This window comes from Aulonocara sp. 'chitande type north' Nkhata Bay, linkage group LG20 (genome assembly GCF_057382095.1).
Source record: "Aulonocara sp. 'chitande type north' Nkhata Bay isolate Kocher_YH1m ecotype deep benthic linkage group LG20, A_spYH_male_GT1.1, whole genome shotgun sequence".
Lineage (NCBI taxonomy): Eukaryota > Metazoa > Chordata > Actinopteri > Cichliformes > Cichlidae > Aulonocara > Aulonocara sp. 'chitande type north' Nkhata Bay.
Genome location: NC_141363.1, coordinates 21,648,248 through 21,672,788, shown reverse-complemented (window position 1 = coordinate 21,672,788; position 24,541 = coordinate 21,648,248). Strand labels below are relative to the sequence as shown.

The window sequence follows — 24,541 nt, the reverse complement described above, 5'->3', positions numbered from 1 at the left end:
ATTAAACACAGTGGAAATGGCGTGGAATTAAAAAACGGAAAGGCCACGAAATGGTCCCAGGTTCTACAGAGGGTTAAACGTTTGAAGAGAAGAAGGTGTGCAGGTGGAGCAGGTACAACTTAGCAGCTGAGTTGCAGCTGCGCACTCAATATTATTATGTCGTTTATTTTTTGTCCCGCCGGCTGAATTGAAGGAAAAAAATTTTTTTAACTTTAAAAGAGGTGGTGAAAAATTGCTGCGGTGTGCTCAGCCCTGCTGCCTTTTGTGAATACTGGTGTATCATTGTGACATATTGGGATACTTAAATTAGCTGAGCCAAAAGTTCTATTTTCCCACAGACGGTAAAATAAACTAAATTGTTAAGTTATTCTGACACATAAATCTACTGTGGTTGTTTAAGTCACTTTTGCTGAAGTTGCATTCAAACACAACATTAAAGACTCTGTGCTGCTGCTCCCACACTGACAGAAGCAACGGACAAGTAGGATATTTAAAGCTTTCAAAAGAAGAAAAAATCAGATCTTCAGTTAAACGAGTTCTTCTCAAATACAAATATGATCTCACAGCGTTACTACATTTATCTCTTATATTTGGATTAATATGCATTATTGTTGTTTTAATTTTTAATGAAATTCATCTTCTGTTAGTTTCCAGAATCATTTTGTTGTTTATCATCTTTTTTCTCAAGTGCAAAATCTCTACTAACAATCAGATATGAGTTTCCATGATGCGCTCTGGTTTAGAAAGGATTATGGTGCGAGGTAAAATAGTGATGACATTTAGAAAATAGATATACATCTGGTCATGTCAGCATTCTTAGAAAAATGTTTTTAAATTAATATGTTTTCTTTTAGTTCTTTTTGAACAGACCACACACATCCTGTGGGGGCGGGGCATCAGCAGAAATGAGTGTGAGCGTCAGTCAGAGGTTTTGGTCGCGGCACCAATGACAAATATTTATTTATTTGCAAATAACACTTTTTGAAACTCATGAAGTCCCTGTGATTGTTCTTTACTACATCATAGCAACATGTAAAAACAAAAACCAAACTAAAGTGTCAAAGTGCATGAAAGACAAACTTTGTACAAAAAGGAGAAAACTGTTGCTGCTGTACTGTTTTCTATAAAACCACTTAAAAAAATGGTACTTGTTGTCTTTTGCCCAAACATGGGTCTGACTTATGTATCAACCATCTGGTACTCAGACTTTTTTAGTGCAACTGTCCCAAATTAAACAGATTTATTTAGAAAAGGACGAGCGGTGAAAATGTGATCTTTTTAGAGAGTTTTTGAGATATTAATGTTCAGATTAATATCTCAAAAACTCAAGACTTTTCTGTCTTAATAATTTGATGTGATTAAAATTAGGATGATTCATACATATATCAGAATCTGAATACGGTTTAAAGAACAGGCCACCAATCTCATCTTTCATCTCTGTACTCAGTCTTTTTCCAGAACTGAGCTTCGAATAAGAACCAACACAAACCCGTCGGTTTCTACCCAGAGAGGGAGAGAGAGACCTGCTGATCTTTAAATAAAGAAAAATTAAAAAAAATAAAGAGGACAATAAACCACACTGAATCTTTTTTAAGGCCCCCTGGGAACCATGAGTTGGGACACTGACACTGTGGATTTACTGGGTTCACAGGAGAGTTTAAGTACCAGACAGGTGAGTCCAGTATCTGTAATGTTAACCTGCCCATTATGTCACATCAGGAACAGGTTTGTTGGTTTCAGCTTAGATTAAAAAACAGAGATGTTCTTGTTTTATATTAATATGTTGTTAATGGTTCCAAATTCTGTGCACCGCTAAATAATCTGTGCACACAGTCTTGTAGTCTTTCTCTCACCACTGTTTTCTCTTTAGAAGAGACAGAATCTCATTAATCATTTTATTCCACCCTAACGCTAATCACAAAAAGTAAAAAAAAAAAAAGAGAAGGAAACGGTTGAATTTCTGCCTTTTGAGAAACCGCCCACTTATAGCGAGAAGTTGGGGTAATTTCTCAGGCTGTCATCAGAAGGCTGCCTAAAAATAGCATTAATGAAAACAGTGACTAATCCAGATGGTGGACATGAGTCGCAGTAACTGGTTTTATTTCATAAAAATAACCCTAACCATTTTTAGACCACTTGTTGGTTTGGATACTCTTAAGGCTTGAAGCTGGGAGTGTGGCTGTAGCTACAGCTGCTAACTGAAGTCACTGAACTGGGAGAAATCGGACATAACGAGACCCAAGGGAAGCGAAACTCAATACATTCACGTAGGACACAGACCTTCAAAGTAAAACAGGAAATGTAACACAGACGCAGACTTGACTAGGGGAGACAGAGCAACTAAGAAACACAGAGAACAATAACAGGGAGACACAGAGTGCAGCTAAATACTCAGAGAACTAAAGAGAATACAAGAAAGCCAAACTAAGACACTAAAGAATAAACTGGGGCAACAAAGAACTAAGATCCTAATACAAAAACTCAGAGACACAAGAAACTCAAAGCACTGGGTCACCCACCCAGGACCGAGACATGTTGAAATGTATTAACAACAATGAGCAGCTGTCTGTATGTGTGTAATTCAGCTGTACACTTTATGGATGCAGGTGCTAGCAAACCTTAACTAATCTAGTGTTTCCCAGTAACTTAGCACTCCACCTTCTCCTCTTCAATATTTTTACTTCTGACTTGACAAAAATATATAAAATAAAACGTTCTTTAGGTGTTGATTACAATTCACTTTCTCTGCCCTTGTCTCATTGCCAGCAGCCAAAAGCTTCCTCTTATAGTTCATATTTTCCATAGCTTAAATGTTTGTCATAGAGAATCCTTGTTTGTGTGTTTCTTTTAATGCATCCTTGCAGGACTTTGTTACTGACTGAGTCAATTTGTGCTGACTCCAGTCCTAAGATGTTTCTTGATCAATGTCATTGTCTTCCTTATAATATATTGTTTGATTCTTTAAGTGACCAAATCTGCATCTTGAGCAAACTCTAACAACAGTCTCCTGTCTGCAGTATGGTGACCGTTGCACAAACTGCAGTCTGTCCAAGAAGAGGTTGTCGATAGGAGTCGGTCTGCTGATAGTATCCTTTCTGGCTTTAGTGACGCTTAATCGTAAGTAGACTTTATTAAACTTTATTCATTTGTAAAGGTGTGCAGTTCGTTCAGCTCAGTGGAGTAACAGCAGGTATCCTTCAAAGACCCAGCAATTCTTTATGAGTTGGAGACCTCTGCATTCACCATTTATACAATCTATATCAGTCCTACTGTGCTGTCAAGAGGACATTCTGTCAATGCCACAGTCATGGTTGGGCTAACAGAGCACATGAACTTTCTTTTCAGAATGATGGGAGTTGTTGCTTCTATTTTTTACAGTTACAAGGATTAGGGTTAAGTGATGTTTTTTTTTTTTTGCAGATTTAGTGATTGTACTGCCAAAATTCCAACTGGGTCTTCAATCTGAGAGTCTGAACTTTGATTTAGTAGGATTACAGAAATGTAGTGGACAGTTAAATTGCTTTTCTACTAATACTACTACTTTGTGCACTGAGATACACCATTTCTATTTCACACACACATTTATATGAGCGCTTTTTTGCTTCTAAGTGCTTTCTGTCTAACATTCACACCCTGATGAACAGCAACCCAGGGTTCAGTGTGTTGCCCAAAGATATTTTGGTATGTAGACAGTAGCAGCCAGGAATCAAAGCACCAAACATTTAAGTCATTAGCAAATGACCTGCTCAACCTGCTGAGTCACAGCCACAAACTATAAGGAACTTTATATATTTTTTTAGTTAATTTTATAATATTGCTTTTTTTGTTTTCCCCAAGTACTGAAAAAGTTTACTTCTTTCACCTGTTCATCCTGCTTCATCCATGAAGTGAAAACATGCAGACACTTGTTTTGATAGCACATCAGCTTCTTTATAATATAATATAATATAATATAATATAATATAATATAATATAATATAATATAATATAATATAATATAATATAATATAAAAATAAACGGAAACTTGGTTTGGAGTAATTGGTATAACACCAGGTGACTTTTCTGAATTGGACTTTCACAGCTAGTTATGGCTTTTTCTATGCAAACAGTTGTTTGAAAATTTTGGTAATTATATATTCAATATTGAAACATCCATATGTGTCATCAGTACACAACGATGACACGGTGCAGAGAATTTACATCGGCTCCATGGGAATCAGCAACCAGCGATTCCTGCCAGAGCATGAAGATCCCAGCAGCTCAGAGTTTACTCAGCTGGCTGCTCAAGTCAGCCAACAGGTGAGACCTAACAGACTCACAGCATGATGGGTGTTCTCCATCTATGCTGTATCGCATGTATCACTTTAACCACTGGTTACAACCAAGGTTTGCAGAACAGCATCTCTGAATCCACTTTGGGTACGTCTCCTGTCGGCTGGGAACAGGAAACTGTGGCTGTTCAGTAACATCAAAAGAACTGTACAATATAGGACTGCAATGATTTGTACATTTCATAAACCAATATTTTATTCACAATAGAAGACAGAAAACATCTCACATTTTTAAACTAAGACTTTTTTCTATGTTATGAATTTTTTTTTCCATTGCCCAGTTTTAAGCGTCTTGACTTCTGCTACATTTGTATGGTAGGGTCAGTATTTGCAGGAAACCATGGCCCTATCCTGCTTTGTGTCAACAGTTCATCCTGGTAGTGGTGGTGTAGTGGTGTAGGGAATATTTTGTTGGTACACTTTGGGCCTCTTTGGGCTCGATGATGATACTCAACTTCTCGTGGCTGCACCATGTCACTGGTTTCTTGAACATGACATTGACTTCACAGTAGTCAACTGGTCTCAACTGGTCTTTGTCACATGCACAGTCTCACATGTCACTGTGCATGTGACAAATCTCCAGCGACTGTGTGATGCCATCCTGTCGAGATGGATCAAGATCTTGTTGTTTAATCTGTGCCACAAAGAATTAAAGCAGTTCATGCATATATCCACACAATGAGACCTGATTAAATTGCAGGGTTAACTGCCTAATGATTCAGTTACAACATGGTTCATTTTGCTAAATGACTGCTTGCTATGAATCTGTATTGTAATCTTGATGTTATCACAAACCTGTGGCTTCCTCTGTTGTGTGTTTCTGTCTTTGTTGAGGCAATTAAAGGAAGTCGCTGCAATGATGTGTGACTTTTTTCTCTTTCAGCTCAAACTGATTTACTTCAAAAACTCAATGCTGGCCAAATACTTCAACTGCAACACCGTCCAGGCCTTCAGGTACTGTGAAATAGAAACTTGACTGCCTGTCAGGGGCCATGGTGTCATGCTGACTGTTAAATGTTGTGTGTTTGTCATTTGTTCACTGTGATCAGCTTATCTAGTTGAAGATGTTAAGGTGCTGAATCAACAGTCAGTTCATTAGAGTCGGTGCAACTGTGACATGGATCAAGATGCAATGGCCTCCCGGGGTGGTCAGAAGGCAGCCATGCCCAGCCATGCGCACACGCACGCGCATGCGCATATCAGGTGTTGCTATCCTAGGGGGGACCTGTCTTTGACACAATGCTTTCCTTAGCCGCTTACCTTAACCATCAGAAATGAATGCCTAATCATAAACCTCAGCCTAAACATAACCTTGTGACCCTGACACTAAAACCACATGTGTAAGACTGGGAGGTATGAAAAAAGAAGGGGTATTCAAAATTGGGTCCATATTTACCAGCAATGCACATATTAATATTTTGAATACATAAATTAGGTTTTATAAATATGGCCAGTTTGGTTTTGAGGATGTCTGGGATTATGATGTTAAACGCTGAGCTGTAGCCCTTTTCTGTGCTGATTTTTATGTCACAGGAGGTCTGAACCTGATTATTGATTCAATTTTTTTGGACTATGTGCAAAACTTGCTAACTCTATACATCTGTAGAGTATTCAATGGTTGGTTTTAATATGGTGGGTTGGTTTGTACCTAAAATACTGAACTCTCTTGTTCAGTGGGGCACATAAAGTCTGTATAAATCCTTTCTGTGTCTTGTGGAGCAGTGAGGGTGACAGCGGTGACGACAGCATTGTGGTGTATTATGAGTCGAAGTTTGATGTCCCCGTCCCTCAGCAAACCACTGTGGATGAAGCCATTGAATCTCTGGAGCCTCCAGCAGAAAGTGAATGGAGCCAACAGGGACAAGGGCTGCTGAAACCCAGTGACACCCTGAACATCAGCAGCATCATCTCACAAGGTTTGACAGCTCATAGATCCATGCAATTTACACTCTTTTACAGGTTTGTTTGTGGTTTGTTACCCAATCAATTGCCATTGTAAATGAGTTCCTGGAGTAAATGTTGCTTTCTGGTCAAGCGGTCGTTCTGGCCAAGGAAGTAGTTCAGACTTCCAACAGGTATATGACTCGGCAGTGACTAACAGATGGCAGCATGAGACAGGAAGATGCACATAGTCCATAAGAGGACACATTTCTTCAACCATCTCAAAAGTTCTGAAAAGTGCAGGAATGATCTAAGTTAGGTTAATATATGAGCCTTTGAACTCAAAGCACCATATTTACTTTTATTAAAAAATATTAAGTTAACATATATCTGAGATCTTCTGGTATCCACTTCCCTCACAGCGGGATTTTAGTTGATTTAAATGATTCAGAATATAACAGGGATTCCTAAGTGGTTGCACGACTGCTGAAAATGGCTTATAGTGTGTGGTACATGCAACACTGATGTTTGCTGGAGACCACTTAGAATAACATATCTACTTCTGTATCACTGTTGTCTCCCAGTGGTGAGAAACTTTGAAGTCTTTGAAACACTGGATTTGCTCTAGTGGCTGCTAGACTGCTGCGTTGTATCTAATAAGGCAATGGGGACTCAGGCTACGTCCACACCAGCCCGGATAGATTTGAAAACATGCGTTTTTTGAGAGCGTTTTCCATCAGTGAAAACACCGTCTCAGTGTGGACGGGAGGCCAAAACGGAGAGAAAACAATTAGTGTGGACGTAGCCTCAGTGTGTGCCGCTACTATTGCAAAAAAGTTTCAGGTGTCATGCTCGACAGCTGATGTGGCAAAAAAGCTCACAAAAGTGCTTTTATCTGAAAATGCAAAAAGTACACTATTTGGGACTTTATGAGACTGTTAAAGAAGTGTGTGATACAACAAGATATCATTATTGTCATAGTTATGTGAGTTTTGATGTGTTTAACTGAACAAATGCTAACCAGAGTGACCTTGAATAATAAATAATTACATTACAGCAAAATAAAATCATACATGATTAAAAAAGAAAATTCCACCAGTATTTATCTGAACATTTTCAGCATCATGAAATTTGAGTTAGTAGTGAAGAACTGATATGTGGTGTCTTAATAAATGTATTTTTGTGTTCACAGCTATAGATCAACGCTTGGCCAGGACCCCATTAACTGGTGAGAACTGGTTTACCTGCAAGCATTTGTGTAGTAAAGTATATAACTTTATTAAAATTAAAATGTAAAGAAGTCTGTTTATGGAGGTAAATAGGTTACAAAATATAAAAGCTTGTATCTTCATATCCTGTTGGGGAAAAAAAGTGATGCATTCATGGGAGTGCTGGTGTGGGTCAAACAAGAACTTTTTTCAATGTATTTTCAGAGAGGACGTTCTTCGACATCCACGTCAGAAACCCTGGATTTGTTCATTCTCCAGGGTTTCCCTATTATCTTTATCCTGCAAATCTCAACTTGCAGTGGAGGCTTCGTGCGGACCCGGGCCACCGAGTTAGGCTCGACTTCCACAGTCTGATCTTGGAGGACGACTGTCAGCACGACTTCATCAAAGCCTATGATTCGCTGGCTCCCATAGAGAAACGTGCTCTGACAGAGTGAGACAAATAATCCCTCTCCCAGAATTTAAACTGTCATCTACCTCTGTGTGTTTGAGATTTTAGCTTATTACAGTGATGGGCAGATATACTTCTGGGGCGGATGCATGAATTTTTGCAAATTCACAGCTAAAGCTATGTGTATGGGAAAAGGCAGAAAGGTGTATGAGTGTATACACTCGTTCTTTTTATTGTTGGATTTGTTTGCAAAGAAGTTTTTGAACGCTAAGTTTGTAATAATGTAGATAGATGTTTTAGTTTGGTAAGCTACCTTAATTCCTGCCTAACTTAAAAACCAAACTGTGTAGATCTGGTCTGAGCTATATGGGAGAGCTGTGTATTTTTATGACACATTCTTCCTTTATAAATGCTTGGGATGTTTTTTCTTTTTTCTTTTTCACATCTTTACATGCATCCAGCCCCAGGATTGTGGTATCACTGCTCTGTGTTATCAGAAATAAAACAGGCCTTTCAGGCTTCTTTAAAGTTCCTCTTTAAAAGTTAATATATCCGTTCTTTTCTCAGACAGTGTGGTCATCCTCAAAAATCATTATCCTTCATCTCTGGAAACGTCATGTTACTGACGCTGGTCACAAATGAGGAGAACAACTTCCCTGGCTTCAAAGCAAGCTACTTCCAGATTCCTGTGACTAAACTAAGTAAATGCAGACACATTGTGAACAGTTATCACTTCTTCATGTTTTTTTAAGGAAAAAAAGAAACAATTGTTTTCACTGGGTCTCAAAGAATTTCATGAAAATAATATTGCACTTATATACATAGATTAATGTGTAATTTTGTCTTCCAAGAAACTGATGCATTCTCAGAAATGTATAATTATTCAATAAAAAAAAACCCATAAGTTTGAGCTCACTGGCAAAAACATGTCACTGTAACTGGGATTATGCACTTGAATGTGTACGGAAATAGAATTCAGTTGACCTGCAGGATTATGTTGTGTCAGTGTAAACGCCATCTCCTGACATTTCTGCTGATTCTTGTGATATTAGAAACTTAATAGATGGAAGCTGAGTATAGTGATGAACTATCTGTTGTTCAGATTGTGGTGGCACAATGACTGAAGACAAAGGCTTGTTCTCTTCACCATTTTTCCCCTCCAATTACCCTCCAAGCACATCATGTGTGTGGAACATCGAGGTAAGTCCTCAGGATCCTATTTTAATTTCATTTAAATTAAAAATTAAAAAATTAAGAATAAAAAAATGAATAAGGGGTTGCTATCATCTACATCAGATTTGTGATGACCTTGACATCCATTTTCACAACATTTTCTCAGTTAATAATCACATTTGAGCTGTATTTGATTTTCAGGTTGCAAAGGAAAAATTTGTGAAGGTTGACTTCAAAAAGTTCTTTGTGGGAAATCAAAGTGAGCATTGCCCCCATGATTATGTTGACATCAATGGTGAAAGGTAAGTAAGCATCAGTTTATGCCTCCTTTTACTGACTTTGTACATCATCCGTATTAGTGGTGGGATTGCATGAGTCCAAAATTAAGACTGCAGAGTTCTGAGTCAGCAAGTCCCAAATAAAGACCACAAGTCAATGTGTCAGAAGAGTTTTATGACTTGATCACTCAAATTGTGAATATTGCCTTAAATTTGATTTATTCTGCTCATTTTCATCTCAATTTTTTGTTATTGGACTGGACTAGAGTAGCTTTGCATGATTCACTGTTCATATAATAATAATATATCTGATAATGGGCTTTTGATGTAGCCTCTAAGCGCAGTCTGAAACAAGCTCCTCTCTAAAAAGCCAACTTTTTACTAATGAACTGATGCTCACAAACAGAATGTTGGAACAGCAGGTGGATGGAGGTTGTGTGCTCACAGGCACAGCTGTGTGCGCACGGTGACCATATAAAGGATTTTCCTAATATCTGAGATCATACAGACCCAGGTGTAGAAAAACTCCTATTTTAGAATTGACAGCATGCTTAAAACAAAAAAAAATTGTCTTACTGCATTTGTGCTGACCATTGGCACACTGGGTGATGACCACAGAATCAGAATTAATGTAGAATTACTGTAGTTGGTTATGTGTTGGCACAACATTGCCCCATCCCTTTTTTATACTTGAATGGTTCATGGGTCATTGTTCTTCATGCCTGCAAAGCTTTCGCTCAAGGCCACTTGAAAAATTACTTGAAAGTTACATCAACAATTTTGAAATTCATCCCCATACATGCTAATGTGAAGCCAACTGCTACAATCTAAAGGGGGTAAAATTTGACTCAGTTCTAACCTTTGAGCCACACATCAGTAAGTTGTGCAGTCATGCTTTGCATGAAAAAGTCACATATTCTTTTGTTTTTTCTTGGCTACATTACTGGAGCGGTGTTCTTTCTGGTACAAATAAGAAGTTACTCTCTCACATCCAACTAGTTCAACATGTAGAATAGACTAGAATAGAATAGAATAGAATAGAATAGCTTTTTATTGCCATTGTTACAAAAACAATGAAAGGCAGTTTGGCATCTCTCCATGTGTGTGAAGTACACAAAAGCATACGTATTTACACAATAACACAGACAAATGTACACAAGAAAGATATGTACAAGTTACACATACACCTGCATGGATGCACCCATAAATACATGCATACACACACATACATACATGCATGCGTACATATGTACACACACATATTTCCACATACACGTTTACATATATATACATACACATACATGCCCTCTGAGGAGCAGGTGCATTGTGAGGTGGAGTGTGATCAGTGATATTGCACACTGAGTGGGTGGGGTGGGGGGATTTAAGTACCTGAGCTTATGACTGATTGGATCTATTTGAGGAGTCTGTAGCTCAGATTTCTGGCTCAAATTTACATTTCAGGAACAAACTTGAGTTTATACATTTGGCTGTTTGGTCATGAAGCTTCTCTGTAGCTGGACGAGTATTGTTCTGTGTTATTCAACAGAATCACACTGTATGGGTGACCGTGGCTCAGGGGGTTGGGAATCGCATCTGTAACCGGAAGGTCGCCGGTTCGATCCCCGGGCTCTCTGTCCTGGCCGTTGTGTCCCTGGGCAAGACACTTTACCCTACTTGCCTACTGGTGTTGTCCAGAGGGGCCGATGGTGCGATATGGCAGCCTCGCTTCTTTCAGTCTGCCCCAGGGCAGCTGTGGCTACAACTGTAGCTGCCTCCACCAGTGTGTGAGAGTGAATGAATAGTGGCATTGTAAAGCGCTTTGGGTGCCTTGAAAAGCGCTATATAAATGCAATCCATTATTATGTACTCTACCTGAAAGTATTAGTTATTCATCCCCTGTCACTAGACTGTGTTGAAAACACTATTTTAGGACTTGTATGTATGTCTGTTTAGATGGACAGACTGACAGACAGCTCAGTGTGTGTCTGTCTATCTCTTTTTTTGTTGTAGGTTGTGTGGCAATGGCTTAAACAGCAGAGTGATCACCATCAAAAGCAACAAGGTGACCATTACGTTTAACTCGGACTCCTCCTATGTTGACCAGGGTTTCACTGCTGAGTATGAGGCCTTCATCCCAACTGACTGTAAAGAGGACTTTTAAAAAACATTTTCATAAAAGGATTTCAGCATTTTCCAACCCAGGCAAATAGATGAAGGGACTTTTTGTTTTATCAGCTTGTCCGGGAAGGTTCCAGTGCAACAACTCCCTGTGCATCAGCAAGATTTCTCAGTGTGATGGCTGGAACGACTGTGGAGATAACAGCGATGAGATCAACTGCAGTGAGTCCAAACCATCAAACATCTCTTTGTATGAAGTCTAAAAAGAATAAAAGAAGGTTTAGCAAAAAAAAATCCAGATTAAATATCAACTGGAATTGACCTCAAAAAAACTGTAAATCACTCTCAGTCTGTAGCATTTTATTGTTGTTGTGTTCAATTTGTTTCTCTGCTTAGCATGTGACACATCTCAGATACAATGCAAAAATGGTCACTGTAAACCCAAATCTTGGCTGTGTGATGGGATTGATGATTGTGGAGACAACACAGATGAACAAAACTGCAGTGAGTAAAGCAGAAATTTAATTTCTACATATTTCATTTCATCAAATCAAATCAAAACATTTTTATATACCACAATTAAAAACAACAATGGCAATCAAAGTGCTTCACAAGTTAGGAGCCAATAAAAATAGACACATTTACCAACAACAAAACAACAGCAACACAAGAAAAACATAGAAACCAGCCAAATGATAGTCAAACTAACCTAAGTCAGAGCCAAAGTAAAAAAATGAGTCTTTAAGTGAGATTTAGAAGACTGAATAGACTCAGCAGTGCAATAACATTCTTTGATCAAGGTTAGATCAAGTAGTTGGTCTTAAAGCCAGACTGGAACTTTTCACTAATACCACTGGTATCTAAGAAGTTGTTTACATACTACTTTTCCAGGATTTTTGACAAAGAGGGAAGTTTAGAAATTGGCCTCTAAATTGAAAGAACACTAGAATCAAGATTAGTCTTCTTAATAACAGGTTGTACAACAGCATGCTCGAAGGCAGACGGTACACAACCTGAAGACAGTCAGGCATTCAATATACATAAAATCCAGGGCCCAATAGTGTTCAGCGCTTCCTTGAAATTACGGGCAGGAAGAATATCATATGGGGAATGGAGATTGTTAAGTGATCAATTATTTCCTCTACATCCGAAAGAGATACAGGCTCAAACTGCTGAAAGACAGCAAAGCATTTAGGACTGGGACTTGATGTGAGAGTACCGATAAAAGCTGGGCCCTTGAAGTTGTAATTTTATCAATAAAATACCTTAAAAAAATTCACAAAGGGAGCGAGGCTTGTGGCAATTGGTCAAAATAAGACCAGACAAGAAGGCGGATTTAGCAGCTTTCATAGACTTCTGATATTTTGATAAACAGTTTTGAAGGATTTTCAGTGGCACTTGAAGCTTCAGAGCACAGGTATTTTCATTCAGCCAGGGTTGATGTAATGTGTGTGTGTGTGTGTGTGTGTGTGTGTGTGTGTGTGTGTGTGTGTGTGTGTGAATGAGGACCCCAAATGCAGACTGTCAGGCAGGGATTAAATTAACTCTTTATTGAAGGCAATCCAAACCCAAAAGGTAACAAAGGAAAGTATTGAAAACATTGAAAAACCAGGAAACACGAGGGAACCCAGCTGAAACTAATCAGGGAAACAAGACAAAATAAAACAGAACACTAAACACAGGTGACTAGGGTTGGCAAAATAAAGAAGGAAGCGATTAAACAAGGAAAAATCACAGAAAGAAGACTTCATAATACATGGTTCTTACTGGAGAAGCAGTGTTACTGAAAGACAGACTATCATAATCACAACTGGAGCCAAAGCAGAAACCTTGATAACAACTAAGAAGAAAACTAAAGATAACCCTGCAAAAAATAGAATGCAGAAGTCTAAAATTCTGGTACCATGACATAAATAGATGACATGATTTTTGTTTTTGTCTTATCAGCTTGTCCAGGAAGGTTCCAGTGCAACAACACCCTGTGCATCAGCAAGATTTCTCAATGTGATGGCTGGAACGACTGTGGAGATAAGAGCGATGAGATCAACTGCAGTGAGTCCAGACACAAACACGGGTTTTCTTTGTGACTGTGCTTTGTGTGTGACGTGTCTTGGATACTAACAAAAAAAAGAAAAAGAAATCACTCGCAGTAAACCAAAATCATGGCTTTGTAATAGGTCGAGCATCTGTGGAGTATGGCGTTATTTCTGTGCCACTATTCAGAGCGTATATAAAAAAAAATTTTTAAAAATTGTATAAGTGTTGCACTTTGAGCAGACATTTATTTTGAGTGAAGAAATGAACACAGTTTATGTTGTGACCCAGAAAGAGTAATATTTCAAACTCCGCCACTCTGCGTTCCTCCACAACTGCCTCGTTTGAGCTTTGGACAAAATGCATTCTGGGATATTTGCCTGGGTTTAGCTACAGTGGCTAGTGAGCTGACTGGAGACCAAAACAGCCAATCAGAATTTTTTGCATCCAAGTCTGTGATTGGTTGGTTTTGTGGCACAAATATAACTGTCAGCCACTAGGTTGTGGCATTTCATGTATGCCCTGCCTGCTAGCGTAGGGTCTTCCCTGTTGTGGTAGACCCCAGTCTCTATCGATCTTGTGCTTAAAGCTTGTTCTTGTGCTGTGATCAGTGTCTCTGTGCTGTCGTTAGGTCCAGCTGTTGGGAAGATTTCTCAGCCACTTCTTCTGCTGTTGCTACATGCCATGCAGGGGCCCGTCCTTTCACGATGGTTCACTTTCTTGCTCCTCTTCTTTCTTGGGTTTCTGCTGCCTGCGTTATTCATTAAGCACACAGGCAGTTGTGGCCACCAATGTGTGACACATTAATTCATAGGCTTTCTTCGTCAATCCAGGCAGTGCACAGGTTGAAAGGAAGTGAATGTGCTATCTGCAGATGGTGTTTTGCCCCTCTGGTGTTTCAGCCAATTCCTTTCTGGGCACTGCTCATTTTTGAGCCATGTGCTTGTTTATCCTAGCCAAATGGACAGGACCTTCCACATGGTGCTGCCAGAGGGGGATTGTCTGTAATGCAGTATTCAGATATTCTAGTAGAAGACCTCATAGAAAGTAATAGCAGTTGCTTCTTGTGGACTCTTACAGATGTTGGAACAGTGAGCAACTATATGTTTGAGTGTAAGTGTAAATTGTGGCGTTAAATAATTCATAGGTCCCAAATCCTCATGTAATCTCTTTCATAGGGGTAACTGGTGTAGTAGCATTCTGATAATACCCTTTCTCATAGCTTGTCCACTGGAACCATAACCTGGTTCCAGTGGCCACTCATTAACATGCCGTGCCCCTCAACACCTGATGTGGATCTTGTTAATATAGGCAACGTCCGAGCGGGCATTGCTTCATTTATATATTTCTTTCTCATATACTGAAGTAGGCTTTGGATAGCTTTGGTATATGTAGCCTGGGGGCCTTAGCCTCTGACCACCACCTTAGACTGGTGGTGGTCAGAGGGCCCGGTGGCGCCAGTGTCCGGCAGCCTCGCCTGTGTCAGTGCGCCCCAGGGTGGCTGTGGCTACAATGTAGCTGCCATCACCAGTGTGTGAATGTGTGTGTGAATGTGTGTGTGAATGGGTGGATGATGTAAAGCGCTTTGGGGTCCTTAGGGACTAGTAAAAAAGCGCTATATAAATACAGGCCATTAGTGGTTGGGATTTAAACTCCTGATGTACTGCTCTGAAGACAATTAGTGTTACCACTGAACAGCACAAGATTTTGTCCCATGCTTATTAGGAATTCCTCATTCATGGCAAAAACAAAACAGGAGCACCAGAAGGTCAAAAGACAAAAAGAAAAACAAAACACGAGTCCAAAACCAAAAGAAAAGAAGCACACCAGAGCACAGGAAAACAGAGTCCAAAACAGATGATGTCAGGGGGCCGGCCAGCACAGGAGTCAGTTCAGGGGGCCGACCATGTGGAAGGCAACGGTGACGACGACAGCACTGGTCCGGGGGCCGGCCGTGCGGAAGGCAACAGCGGCCACTCAGGCGATGGCGGACCGGGGGCCGGCCGTGCGGAAGGCAACGGCGGCCACTCAGGCGAAGAGGGTCTGGGGGCCGCCCACGACGGCGATGGCGCCTGGCCAGTGGCCTAGAAAGTGGCCGGTTAGCTGCAGACCCAAACGAGGCAGGACCAGGCGACGCTGAAGGCGAAGACACGGAGGCAGGACCAGGCGAGGCTGACGGCTCTGAAGCTGGACCAGACGAGGCTGCAGGCGGCGGCGTGGAAGCCGGGGGCACTGCAGGCGGTGGCGTGGAAACCGGAGGCGCTGCAGACTGGACGGATCCCTTGGACCCTCCAGCGACGACAGGAGACGAAGGCCGGACGGGCACCTCGGACCCTCCAGCGGAGACTGGAGACGAAGACCGGAGCGGTCCTACGGACCCTCCAGCAGAAGTCACTACTAAGCCAGCAGTCATGGAGGCCACTAGCTGACACAAAGGCGACTAGCAATGCACTGAGCACTGGCTCTGCCCAGGCAACGCTGACATGGTGCAGTTCTCAGGTGGCTGCTTAAACTTCAGGGGTCCAGAATGAGCTGGGGACTGAGACCTAGCCTCTGGGGAAGCCCTGGAGCGGCAAACTGTGCCAATGGCGGCTAAACTATGAAAAGCACCTTGAGTTGAAATTAGACTTTCTCCCTGCATGGAGTGAATGAGTGAAACTGGTAATACTGGAGCCTGAACTACAGGTGACACTGGAGGCGCAGGGGCCTGAACTGAAGGTGACACTGGAGGCTCTGGAGACTGAACTTAAAGTGACACTGGTGACACTGGAGACAGAACTGAGAGTGGCTGCAGGGCAGCTAACTGAGCTGAGAGTGGCTGCTGAGCAGGTGATATGCTGTTCACAATATCATCTGCCGCACAGAACACCGCCCCTGAATGAACAGTCACACAGTCCGAAAACGGAAAAGAGTCCTCACTCACCACAGCCGGCGAATTAGAAGCCCGAACGTCCGGCTGTGGGGTGGCGCGCCGGCGGCGCGATCGGCGTTTCCTCCCCGCAGACGGCTCCGACGGGCCGGGCAAGATCACATCCGGCGAGTTGGGCAGCGAGGCAGGAGTGGCTGAGAGAAGGTGAGGTGTGTGCCGGAGAAAAGCCTGCATGGTCAGAGGAAGCGATTTTAGAAGCAATGGCAGGCCGGAAAAGAGCCGTTGTAGCCAGTTTTCAACAGTGCGGCGAAGCTCGTACGGAGGATTCTCCAGCCACAGCCCGAGGAGGATCTCCACATTGTAGCTGATGTCATCCTGGAGCTCCTCGGACGGATTGAGTGCTGCAGGGTCCATGCTGGCTGGTTCGTACTGTCACGACCGCGGTGTGGCAGACGTGTGGAGTTGTAGAAATGACCCAAAAGGTGGCAGCTCTGGTGCAGGTGAGTATTTATTTGGGCGATCGTGGCTCAAGAGTTGGGAGTTCGCCTTGTAATCGGAAGGTTGCCGGTTCGAGCCCCGGCTTGGACAGTCTCGGTCGTTGTGTCCTTGGGCACTTCACCCGTTGCCTACTGGTGGTGGTCAGAGGGCCCGGTGGCGCCAGTGTCCGACAGTCTCACCTCTGTCAGTGCGCCCCAGGGTGGCTGTGGTTACAATGTAGCCTGCCATCACCAGTGTGTGAATGTGTGGATATGTAAAGCGCTTTGGGGTCCTTAGGGACTAGTAAAGCGCTATATAAATACAGGCCATTTACCATTTATTTAACAAAAGAAAATACAAACAGCAATGGTGTGGGTGAAGGTGAAACAGGAAAACCTAAACTGGGTAAAACTAACAAAACAAACCAGAAACGAAGATGCAGGGAGGTCTGGGGAAATACATACGGAGAGACCCAGGGAGACCGAGGGGAAACAACACAGACGAACCAGCAACTACTATGACAGAAGACACAACTTAAATACACTCAGAGAACACTGAGAAGCGCCTTGAGGCGACTTTTGTTGTGATTTGGCGCTATATAAATAAAATTGAATTGAATTGAATTGAACACAGGGAGATTACACACAGGTGGGGAACACAGCTGGGAGTGATTAACGTGACAAGACTAGGGAGGCAAACTGAAAACACTCACATAAGACGCAGACCTTCACAATAAAACAGGAAACACATACACGCAATGACATAACACACCAACTTAACACAGACTGGGGGACACAGAACATAGGAACATGAACCATGAAACAGAAGAGTACAAACACCCAAGGTAACCAAAACCACAGAATACTAATAAACTAAACATAAACACGGAGTCACAGACTCTGGACCATGACATGAGCAGAGAGGTGGAGATGCCAGGAGGAGGCCTGAACCCAAATCATTTTAAATAGAATTATTTATTTATTTTATAAATGTTTAATTACAGGATTGCAGCATTCTCTGAACTAGGCAAATAGATGAAGGGATTTTTTTCCTGTCTTGTCAGCTTGTCCGGGAAAGTTCAAGTGCAGCAACAACCGGTGCATCAAGAAGACTCTGCAGTGTAACGGCAGGGATGACTGTGGAGACAACAGTGATGAGCTCAACTGCAGTGAGTCCAAACCATCAAAGATCTCTTTGTGTAAAAGGAGTTAAAGAAGGTTTAGCAAAAAATGTGGATTAAATCTCAACTTGAATTGGTCTCAGAAGAGCTAAAAGCTACACAAAGCCTGTTTAAAAGAAGATGAAGTAAATATTCTGATAGAATCCTTCCCACCCCCCCAACTTTATCTATAGAACAGTTTTTTCTTTTCTTTATACAAAAGTCCCAGACATACAACTGATAGTTCATTTCACAAGCAACAACTGCATGTCAACACCCCGCCCACCTCCCTACCCCGCCAATTACCTACCTACCTCCCCATGTCAGGTTCAGGGCACGAACAGGACCCAAATGCAGGACTTTGTGGTTAGTGACAGTTAGTTTGTTTACTCACTATTCATTATAAATAATGTAACAGTTTCCAAAGACGTGACTTCTTCATGGTACTCCCGACTCCCGCACAGTGCTCGTGGTCCATGGTGTGAAAGATGAAAACCCAACACTCGATATTTACAATAATGCTCTTCTCCTGTGACACACTCCTTTTCAGGTTCCTAATAAAACAGGATATGATGATCAATTTAGCGTTCACACAGACAAGAGCAAAAGACAGGTTCATATCAGAGCCAGGGCTGTACTGACTAGGTCACTCAAAGATCCAGTGTCGATTGAAGCTCAGCCACACACTGTTAAGTTGTGGACCACTGACGAGGGTAATCATCAGGACCCGGCAAAGTTTGTAGACGACAGTTGTGCGTGTCTTCAGCGCAGGAATTCCTTCCGACTATACATACATTACACAAACATCACATGGGGAAGACAGGTCAGAGAGTTATAACAATGGAAAATGCACAACATGAAGAAAGATGAGGAGAAAAAAAAGAACTCCCCCAGACTGAGCTCCAACAGGGAGATCAGTTTGAGAATAGAAAAAAAAATCAACTCGGCACATGAATCATCACACAATATAGAAGACATAAGCTTAAGATCCCTTCCCAGACCCCTTAACGCCCACTCACACCCTGGGCCATATGACCTCAGGAAATCACATGATAGGGTGGGGCCAGGTTTCACAATGAGCTCACTCGAAACCCTGGCTGATTGGGACCCACACCCGTTTTCACACCTTGGCTCATGTGATTAGCTACAGGATCATCAGGGGGTCCTTTGTCCCTCTTTGGGGGAAACTCCCACTGGGTTTAAATCTGGGACTCTCCACCATTTGACCCTTAGAACTGAAGAAGCTTCTCAGATGAGAGGTGAAACATCTTCAAGCAACTTTTCTTTCCAAGCTCCTTAGACTACGATGACCTGGATGACTGAGAACCTTCACAGACATGTTAGATTAGAGTTTTCTTAGGGACTGATATCATGTGTGTCTCCTTTCATTTAGCTTCAGTGTGCTCAGCGTTCACCTTCCACTGCAGTAATGGACTCTGCATCAGTAAACTGAACCCAGAGTGTGATGGAGTGCAGGACTGTGAGGACGGCTCTGACGAGGCTAACTGTGGTACGTTTACCACACACTCACCCACAGATGGTTGCAGTGTGACTTTTCTAGTTACTTGGACATTGAGATCTGTGTTTGCTTTCAGATTGCGGGACGAATCTGTACAGTAGCACTCGTATCGTGGGAGGTCAGTCAGCTAGTGTGGGTGAGTGGCCCTGGCAAGTGAGCCTCCACTTCAAGGGGCTAGGACACGTGTGTGGAGCCTCTGTGCTGAGTGACCGCTGGCTGCTGACTGCTGCCCACTGCGTCCAAGACACTACAGTTTACAAGTAGGAGCTCCTCCATCTGAAGTACTGAGTGTTTAGTAGTGTTCAGATGTTTGATCATTGATTGTACTTGGATCCATGATCAGACATCTAAAATTTTAAAACCTTGCCTGAGTCTCTCGTTCATAGTCATCTACTCTGGAATTTCTAGACAGCTTCCAGTGCAATGCTAGTTTTCTCTACCTGGAATTCCAGTTCTCACTCTTTGGTTGTGTCGTCTGAAATTCCATCTCAGACCCAAAATTTTAACCCCGAGCATCCAATGTGCCTCACTTTGGATGCTTTTTTTTCACAAAAACAAAAATGTTTTTTAATGATTGCCATTTAGACACACTGAACGAGATTCAGAAGATGACCTTGAATGACAGATCAGCTTAATTTATTTCAGGTAAGGTTTCAGTCTGTAGTCTGAGGCCAGTCACAGATCCTTTTATAACAATTCATGTGTGACAGACACTGTTAATATGGCCTTGAAAAGGGCTTTCACTGCCAATAAGTAGTGGACTATATTAAATAATATGTGGAGGTTATGTAACTCTATCCTAAGAACCCCATTATGTTTTTGAATTATTAGTTATTATTGTATACTTTCTCTAAATGGCATTCCTATGGCTTCCTGTGAGGAATCTTGGAATTTTTCACCACCATGTGTACTTCAATGTGTATGTTAAACAGAAATGTAGGAGTGCTTTCTTGCAGTAGTAGCTCTACAATTAGAAATATCCTGCCTGAGAGTGATGCTAAAAAAAATAGCCTATGCATTTATTAATTCTAGGCTGGACTACTCTAGGTCGTTATTATCTGGCGGTACTAAAAACTTCCTGTATAGCCTTCAGTTGATCATAAAAGCTGCAGCAAGAGCACTGACAGGGAGTAGAGAGCATCTCTTTCTTGTACTGGCTTCTCCTTATTGGCTCCCTGTTAAATCCAAAATCAAAATTAAAACCCTTCTAATCACACACAAGGTCAATTCAACTTTCATTTCAATTTCATTTTATTTATATAGTGGGGAAATAGAACAACAATTGCCTAAAGTCTTGAACAATCAGGTACCTAAGTCTTGTACTCCTGGCTTACCTTTGTTCCCAGGATATTTAAAAGTAGAATGGGAGTCAGAGCCTTTTAGCCACCTCTTATGTGGGAACCAACTCCCAATTTGGATTCAGGAGACAAACTCTGTACTTTTAAGACAGTAAAAAACCAAACAAACAAACAAATTTACTCTGAGTTTGGAACAGTTCAAAACATTGTTTTAACGTTTGCATACTTTGACAGTTTTACAGTGTCAACAGAATTCGGAGAGTATTTAAACTAATTATACAAAAGTGACTTATTACAGGCAAAAGGTAGTTTATTGTGCCATCATTAAATACTAAGAAAAACAAGAGGCTATGCAAGTCTCTCCTCAATCCTTTTAATGCTTTGTTTAAAACCACGTAAAAGTAAAGATGCCTTTAAATATAAGTAGAAATAAATTTAAAATGATCTATTTATTAATTTACATGATTAGCCATTCAGTAAAAGGACTAGCTGTTAGAATCCCTGACAGTTAGTCTTTTCACTGAATGGCTAATAATCATTGATCTAATTCAGTATTTTATTTTAAATTCAATTCCAGATTTGAGGTTAAAGAAGTTGTTTACAGCCTTGTCTGTTTTATTGATACAGGCTCTCTCACGCTGACCAATGGGAGGCCTTTTTAGGCCTCCATGTGCAGAACCAGACCAATGAGTGGACAGTAAAGAGGGGTGTGAAGCAGATCATCGCTCACAGGTACTACAACAGATACACTGAAGACAATGACATCGCTCTGATGGAGCTGGACACCAGAGTCAGCCTAACCCAGCACATCAGACCCATCTGCCTGCCTTCCTCCACCTACTACTTCCACTCAGACCAAGAGGCTTGGATCACCGGCTGGGGGACTACCCTGCAGGGAGGTGAGCTGATAATAAAGAAGTACTGAAACACTGCCCGTCTCAAAGCTCTTTCCACACTGGAAGTGATGAGTTTGAATAAAATAATGAGAAAGACAAACATTTGAGTAGTTAGTGGGAGCAGATCTGTGGAGGTAGTTTGGTTTAATATAAACTTTTACAAACAGAATCTATTTTTTTTGTTATTCATCCACAAGCTCTACATGATTTGATCTTGTTGTCTCTCAGGTGTCTCAGCGAGTGTCCTCCAGATGGCGGAAATTCTGATCTTCAGCAGTCGGTTGTGTAATCTCCTCCTGTATTACAGGGTCACAGATAACATGTTATGTGCCGGATTCCTTTCAGGAGGCGTGGATACCTGTCAGGTACAAACCATTCACACATGCTTGCAATCTGGTTGTTAGCACCTTTTCTTTAGTGCCTACTCTGATCGACTGGCCACGACTCGACTCGACTCAGATCGACTGATTTGATTGTAGAAATTATTGTAGTTGATTTGTAGAAATTTCCTTTGTTGCCAGTGTTGTGCCAAAAAGTGATTTCCAATGGTTGTCTGTGGGTTTTTCTTTTTTACATCTGATATATTTACTTATATCAGTAAAAAGACTGTCGTGAAAAAGATTTATGACAGGGTTACATATAAAACAAAGAAATTGTCTGTTTTTAAAATATCTTCATAATATTCATAATATTCTTCAAATATCTTCTCTTTTTATTTGTACCCATATTCTCATCAATCCAGGTCTTTTTTGATCACTTCAAGTAAGCTTAAAATACATTTTTAATGTCAATGTTAATTTTACCTGGATAATTAAAGCATATATAAAAGTCACTTTCTGGCTAATTGATATTCTTCATGAGAGATGTGATTGACCTATTTTTGACAGATTTTAGGTCAACAAGTTATTTATAAGACCTTAAATTCCTGCAAACACCAGAAATCACTTTTTGGCAAAGACAGCAGTAAAGCTGTCGTACACATTGCAAGGCAGTTTGAGCTCTTGTTGGCAGCTTCATCTGATTTCCAAAATCAGCGATATGATTATTTGGATCAGAAAATCGAGCCTGGTTCAAGAAAAGAAATTCCACAAATCCTTCCAGCAAAATAACATCAGTTTTTAGTGTGTAAAAGCCTTCAGAAATTCACATGGTTTGTATTGTGATGCTTGTTGGGATTCAGTCGGAGATATTTCTCAGTAAATTAAGTGAGCTGAATGTCAAGTTCTGCTGTGACTCTTCTTTCTAACTCTCAGGGTGACTCTGGCGGGCCCCTGTCTGTCGCCAACTCCCATGGGCGTTTTTTCCTGGCAGGCGTGACGAGCTGGGGCAAAGGCTGCGCTCTAAGTTTCAGACCTGGTGTCTACACCCGAGTTACCAAATACCGCAGCTGGATAAAAGAGAAAAGTGGAGTGTAGCAGCAGGAAGGTGAACAGTTCTCCGGATTATGGATATTTTTGTTGGAAATCGAACCAGATGTTGACATTTTGAACCCCAGCTTTGTTTATTGTTTGCATGAAAAGTGCTAAGGAGCAATCACAAAGACGTAAAAGAGAGCTCAATAAAATCAGCCTTTCAATTATCTATTGAAAACTAAAACACATTATTATAAAACCCCAAGTTGAAATGTTTTATTCTGCCATTTACTTCAAAGTTTACTATGTAAATACTCTGCATTTTCATTAGTTTGGAAGTTTAACCTAACCCTGATCCAAGTTTAGCCAGGAATTTAATAAATAGATCCAGTAAACTTTTTGTTATTCAATATGAAACTAAATCATCATAATACACCATGTACTGCCTGAAACTAAATTGCTTTTAGCAGGAAACCACAATTTGTTCACAGGTTTACATTAGCAAGTGAACTTAGATAGACTATAGATTAATAAGTGTTCTATACTGGTCAATCATACGTGTGTGTGTGTGGGTGGGGGGGGGCTCCAGATATTCCCTTGCTCTCAGTGTACAGAACACAGTTGACAGCAACAGTACTGACAACCTGACATCAAAATGTCACAGACAATAAAAACACATATAGCACATTTATGGTGCAGAGATTCTCGATTATTTATCGAATACGTATGCCTAAAATATGCATAACTAGTTCATATATATACAGTATGTGTAAGGTATGTATGTATGGATGCTTGTGAACTTTCTGTTTTATTTTATGCCATGTCAGCTCAGTCCCTGCTGCCACCTCCTCTCCTATCAGCTGCTCCGATCGGCCATCCTGGCGTGCACTGCTCTGTAGCAGGGAGGAGCTGGATCAGGCTGTGAGGAGGGCGTGATGGCTCTGCAGTGATATTTCCTGCTTCCTGATACTGGATTTGTAAAAATCTTGAATCGAGAGCGAGTCAGCACAAATTATTTTTTCTGCAGACATCACAGTGCATTGCAGTCTTTTTTTTCCTGCTTGGTGGCTGATCTAAAGTATACAGTGATAGATGAGCACACTGGGTTACTGCATAAAAACTCCTGAGGCAGCTGGCACAAGAAGTACTGCTGGGCCTTTGAGATTCTGCATCTCAGAAGTCTGAACGTTTTCCAGAATTATATTTTTTAAAATTATATGAAACAGCAACATAGTTTTAGCTTGCTCAAAAAATGTATTGTACTTAGTTTGTTTTCTTTACATGAGATAAAATGTCAAAGTGTTGTTTGATGCCATCACTGTTCCTTTTAATGAAGTTAAAATATGTTTAATATATGTTCACTCTTGTTACTAAGACTTGAATCATGCTGTTTGGTCAGTTTGTCATTTATCATGATTTTAATTACTTGTGACGACTTAAAGATTTCATATTTTGCTTATTGATTAATTATTGTTCTACGCTTGCTAACTTGCTAAGCTGATTAAGTGGTTGATTGAATATCTTAAATAAGCAAC

General features: G+C 41.0%; 1 protein-coding gene across 1 annotated transcript; it reads left to right on the top strand.

Annotated features, from left to right (window-relative positions):
* The first annotated feature begins 1,465 nt into the window (after window positions 1-1,465).
* On the top strand, window positions 1,466-23,551 carry LOC147305562 (suppressor of tumorigenicity 14 protein homolog). The gene is made up of 20 exons (XM_086279011.1): window positions 1,466-1,672; window positions 3,018-3,117; window positions 4,170-4,300; window positions 5,216-5,286; window positions 6,055-6,248; window positions 7,406-7,441; window positions 7,647-7,875; window positions 8,401-8,534; window positions 8,936-9,033; window positions 9,208-9,308; window positions 11,295-11,428; window positions 11,520-11,624; window positions 11,799-11,906; window positions 13,350-13,454; window positions 17,846-17,950; window positions 19,335-19,451; window positions 19,537-19,720; window positions 21,386-21,657; window positions 21,883-22,019; window positions 22,908-23,551. The coding sequence occupies exons 1-20, from the start codon at window positions 1,610-1,612 to the stop codon at window positions 23,067-23,069; spliced, it is 2,586 nt and encodes an 861-aa protein (XP_086135137.1). The 5' UTR covers window positions 1,466-1,609; the 3' UTR covers window positions 23,070-23,551.
* The last annotated feature ends 990 nt before the right edge of the window (window positions 23,552-24,541 follow it).

What these genes read in the sequence shown, in the direction of transcription:
- LOC147305562 (XM_086279011.1), top strand. Translation starts at nt 1,610, where the DNA reads ATGAGTTGGGACACTGACACTGTGGATTTACTGGGTTCACAGGAGAGT. An exon ending in CAGTGATGAGCTCAACTGCA is followed by an intron (nt 17,951 to 19,334) that starts GTGAGTCCAAAC and finishes CCTTTCATTTAG; the next exon opens with CTTCAGTGTGCTCAGCGTTC. An exon ending in CTCTGACGAGGCTAACTGTG is followed by an intron (nt 19,452 to 19,536) that starts GTACGTTTACCA and finishes GTTTGCTTTCAG; the next exon opens with ATTGCGGGACGAATCTGTAC.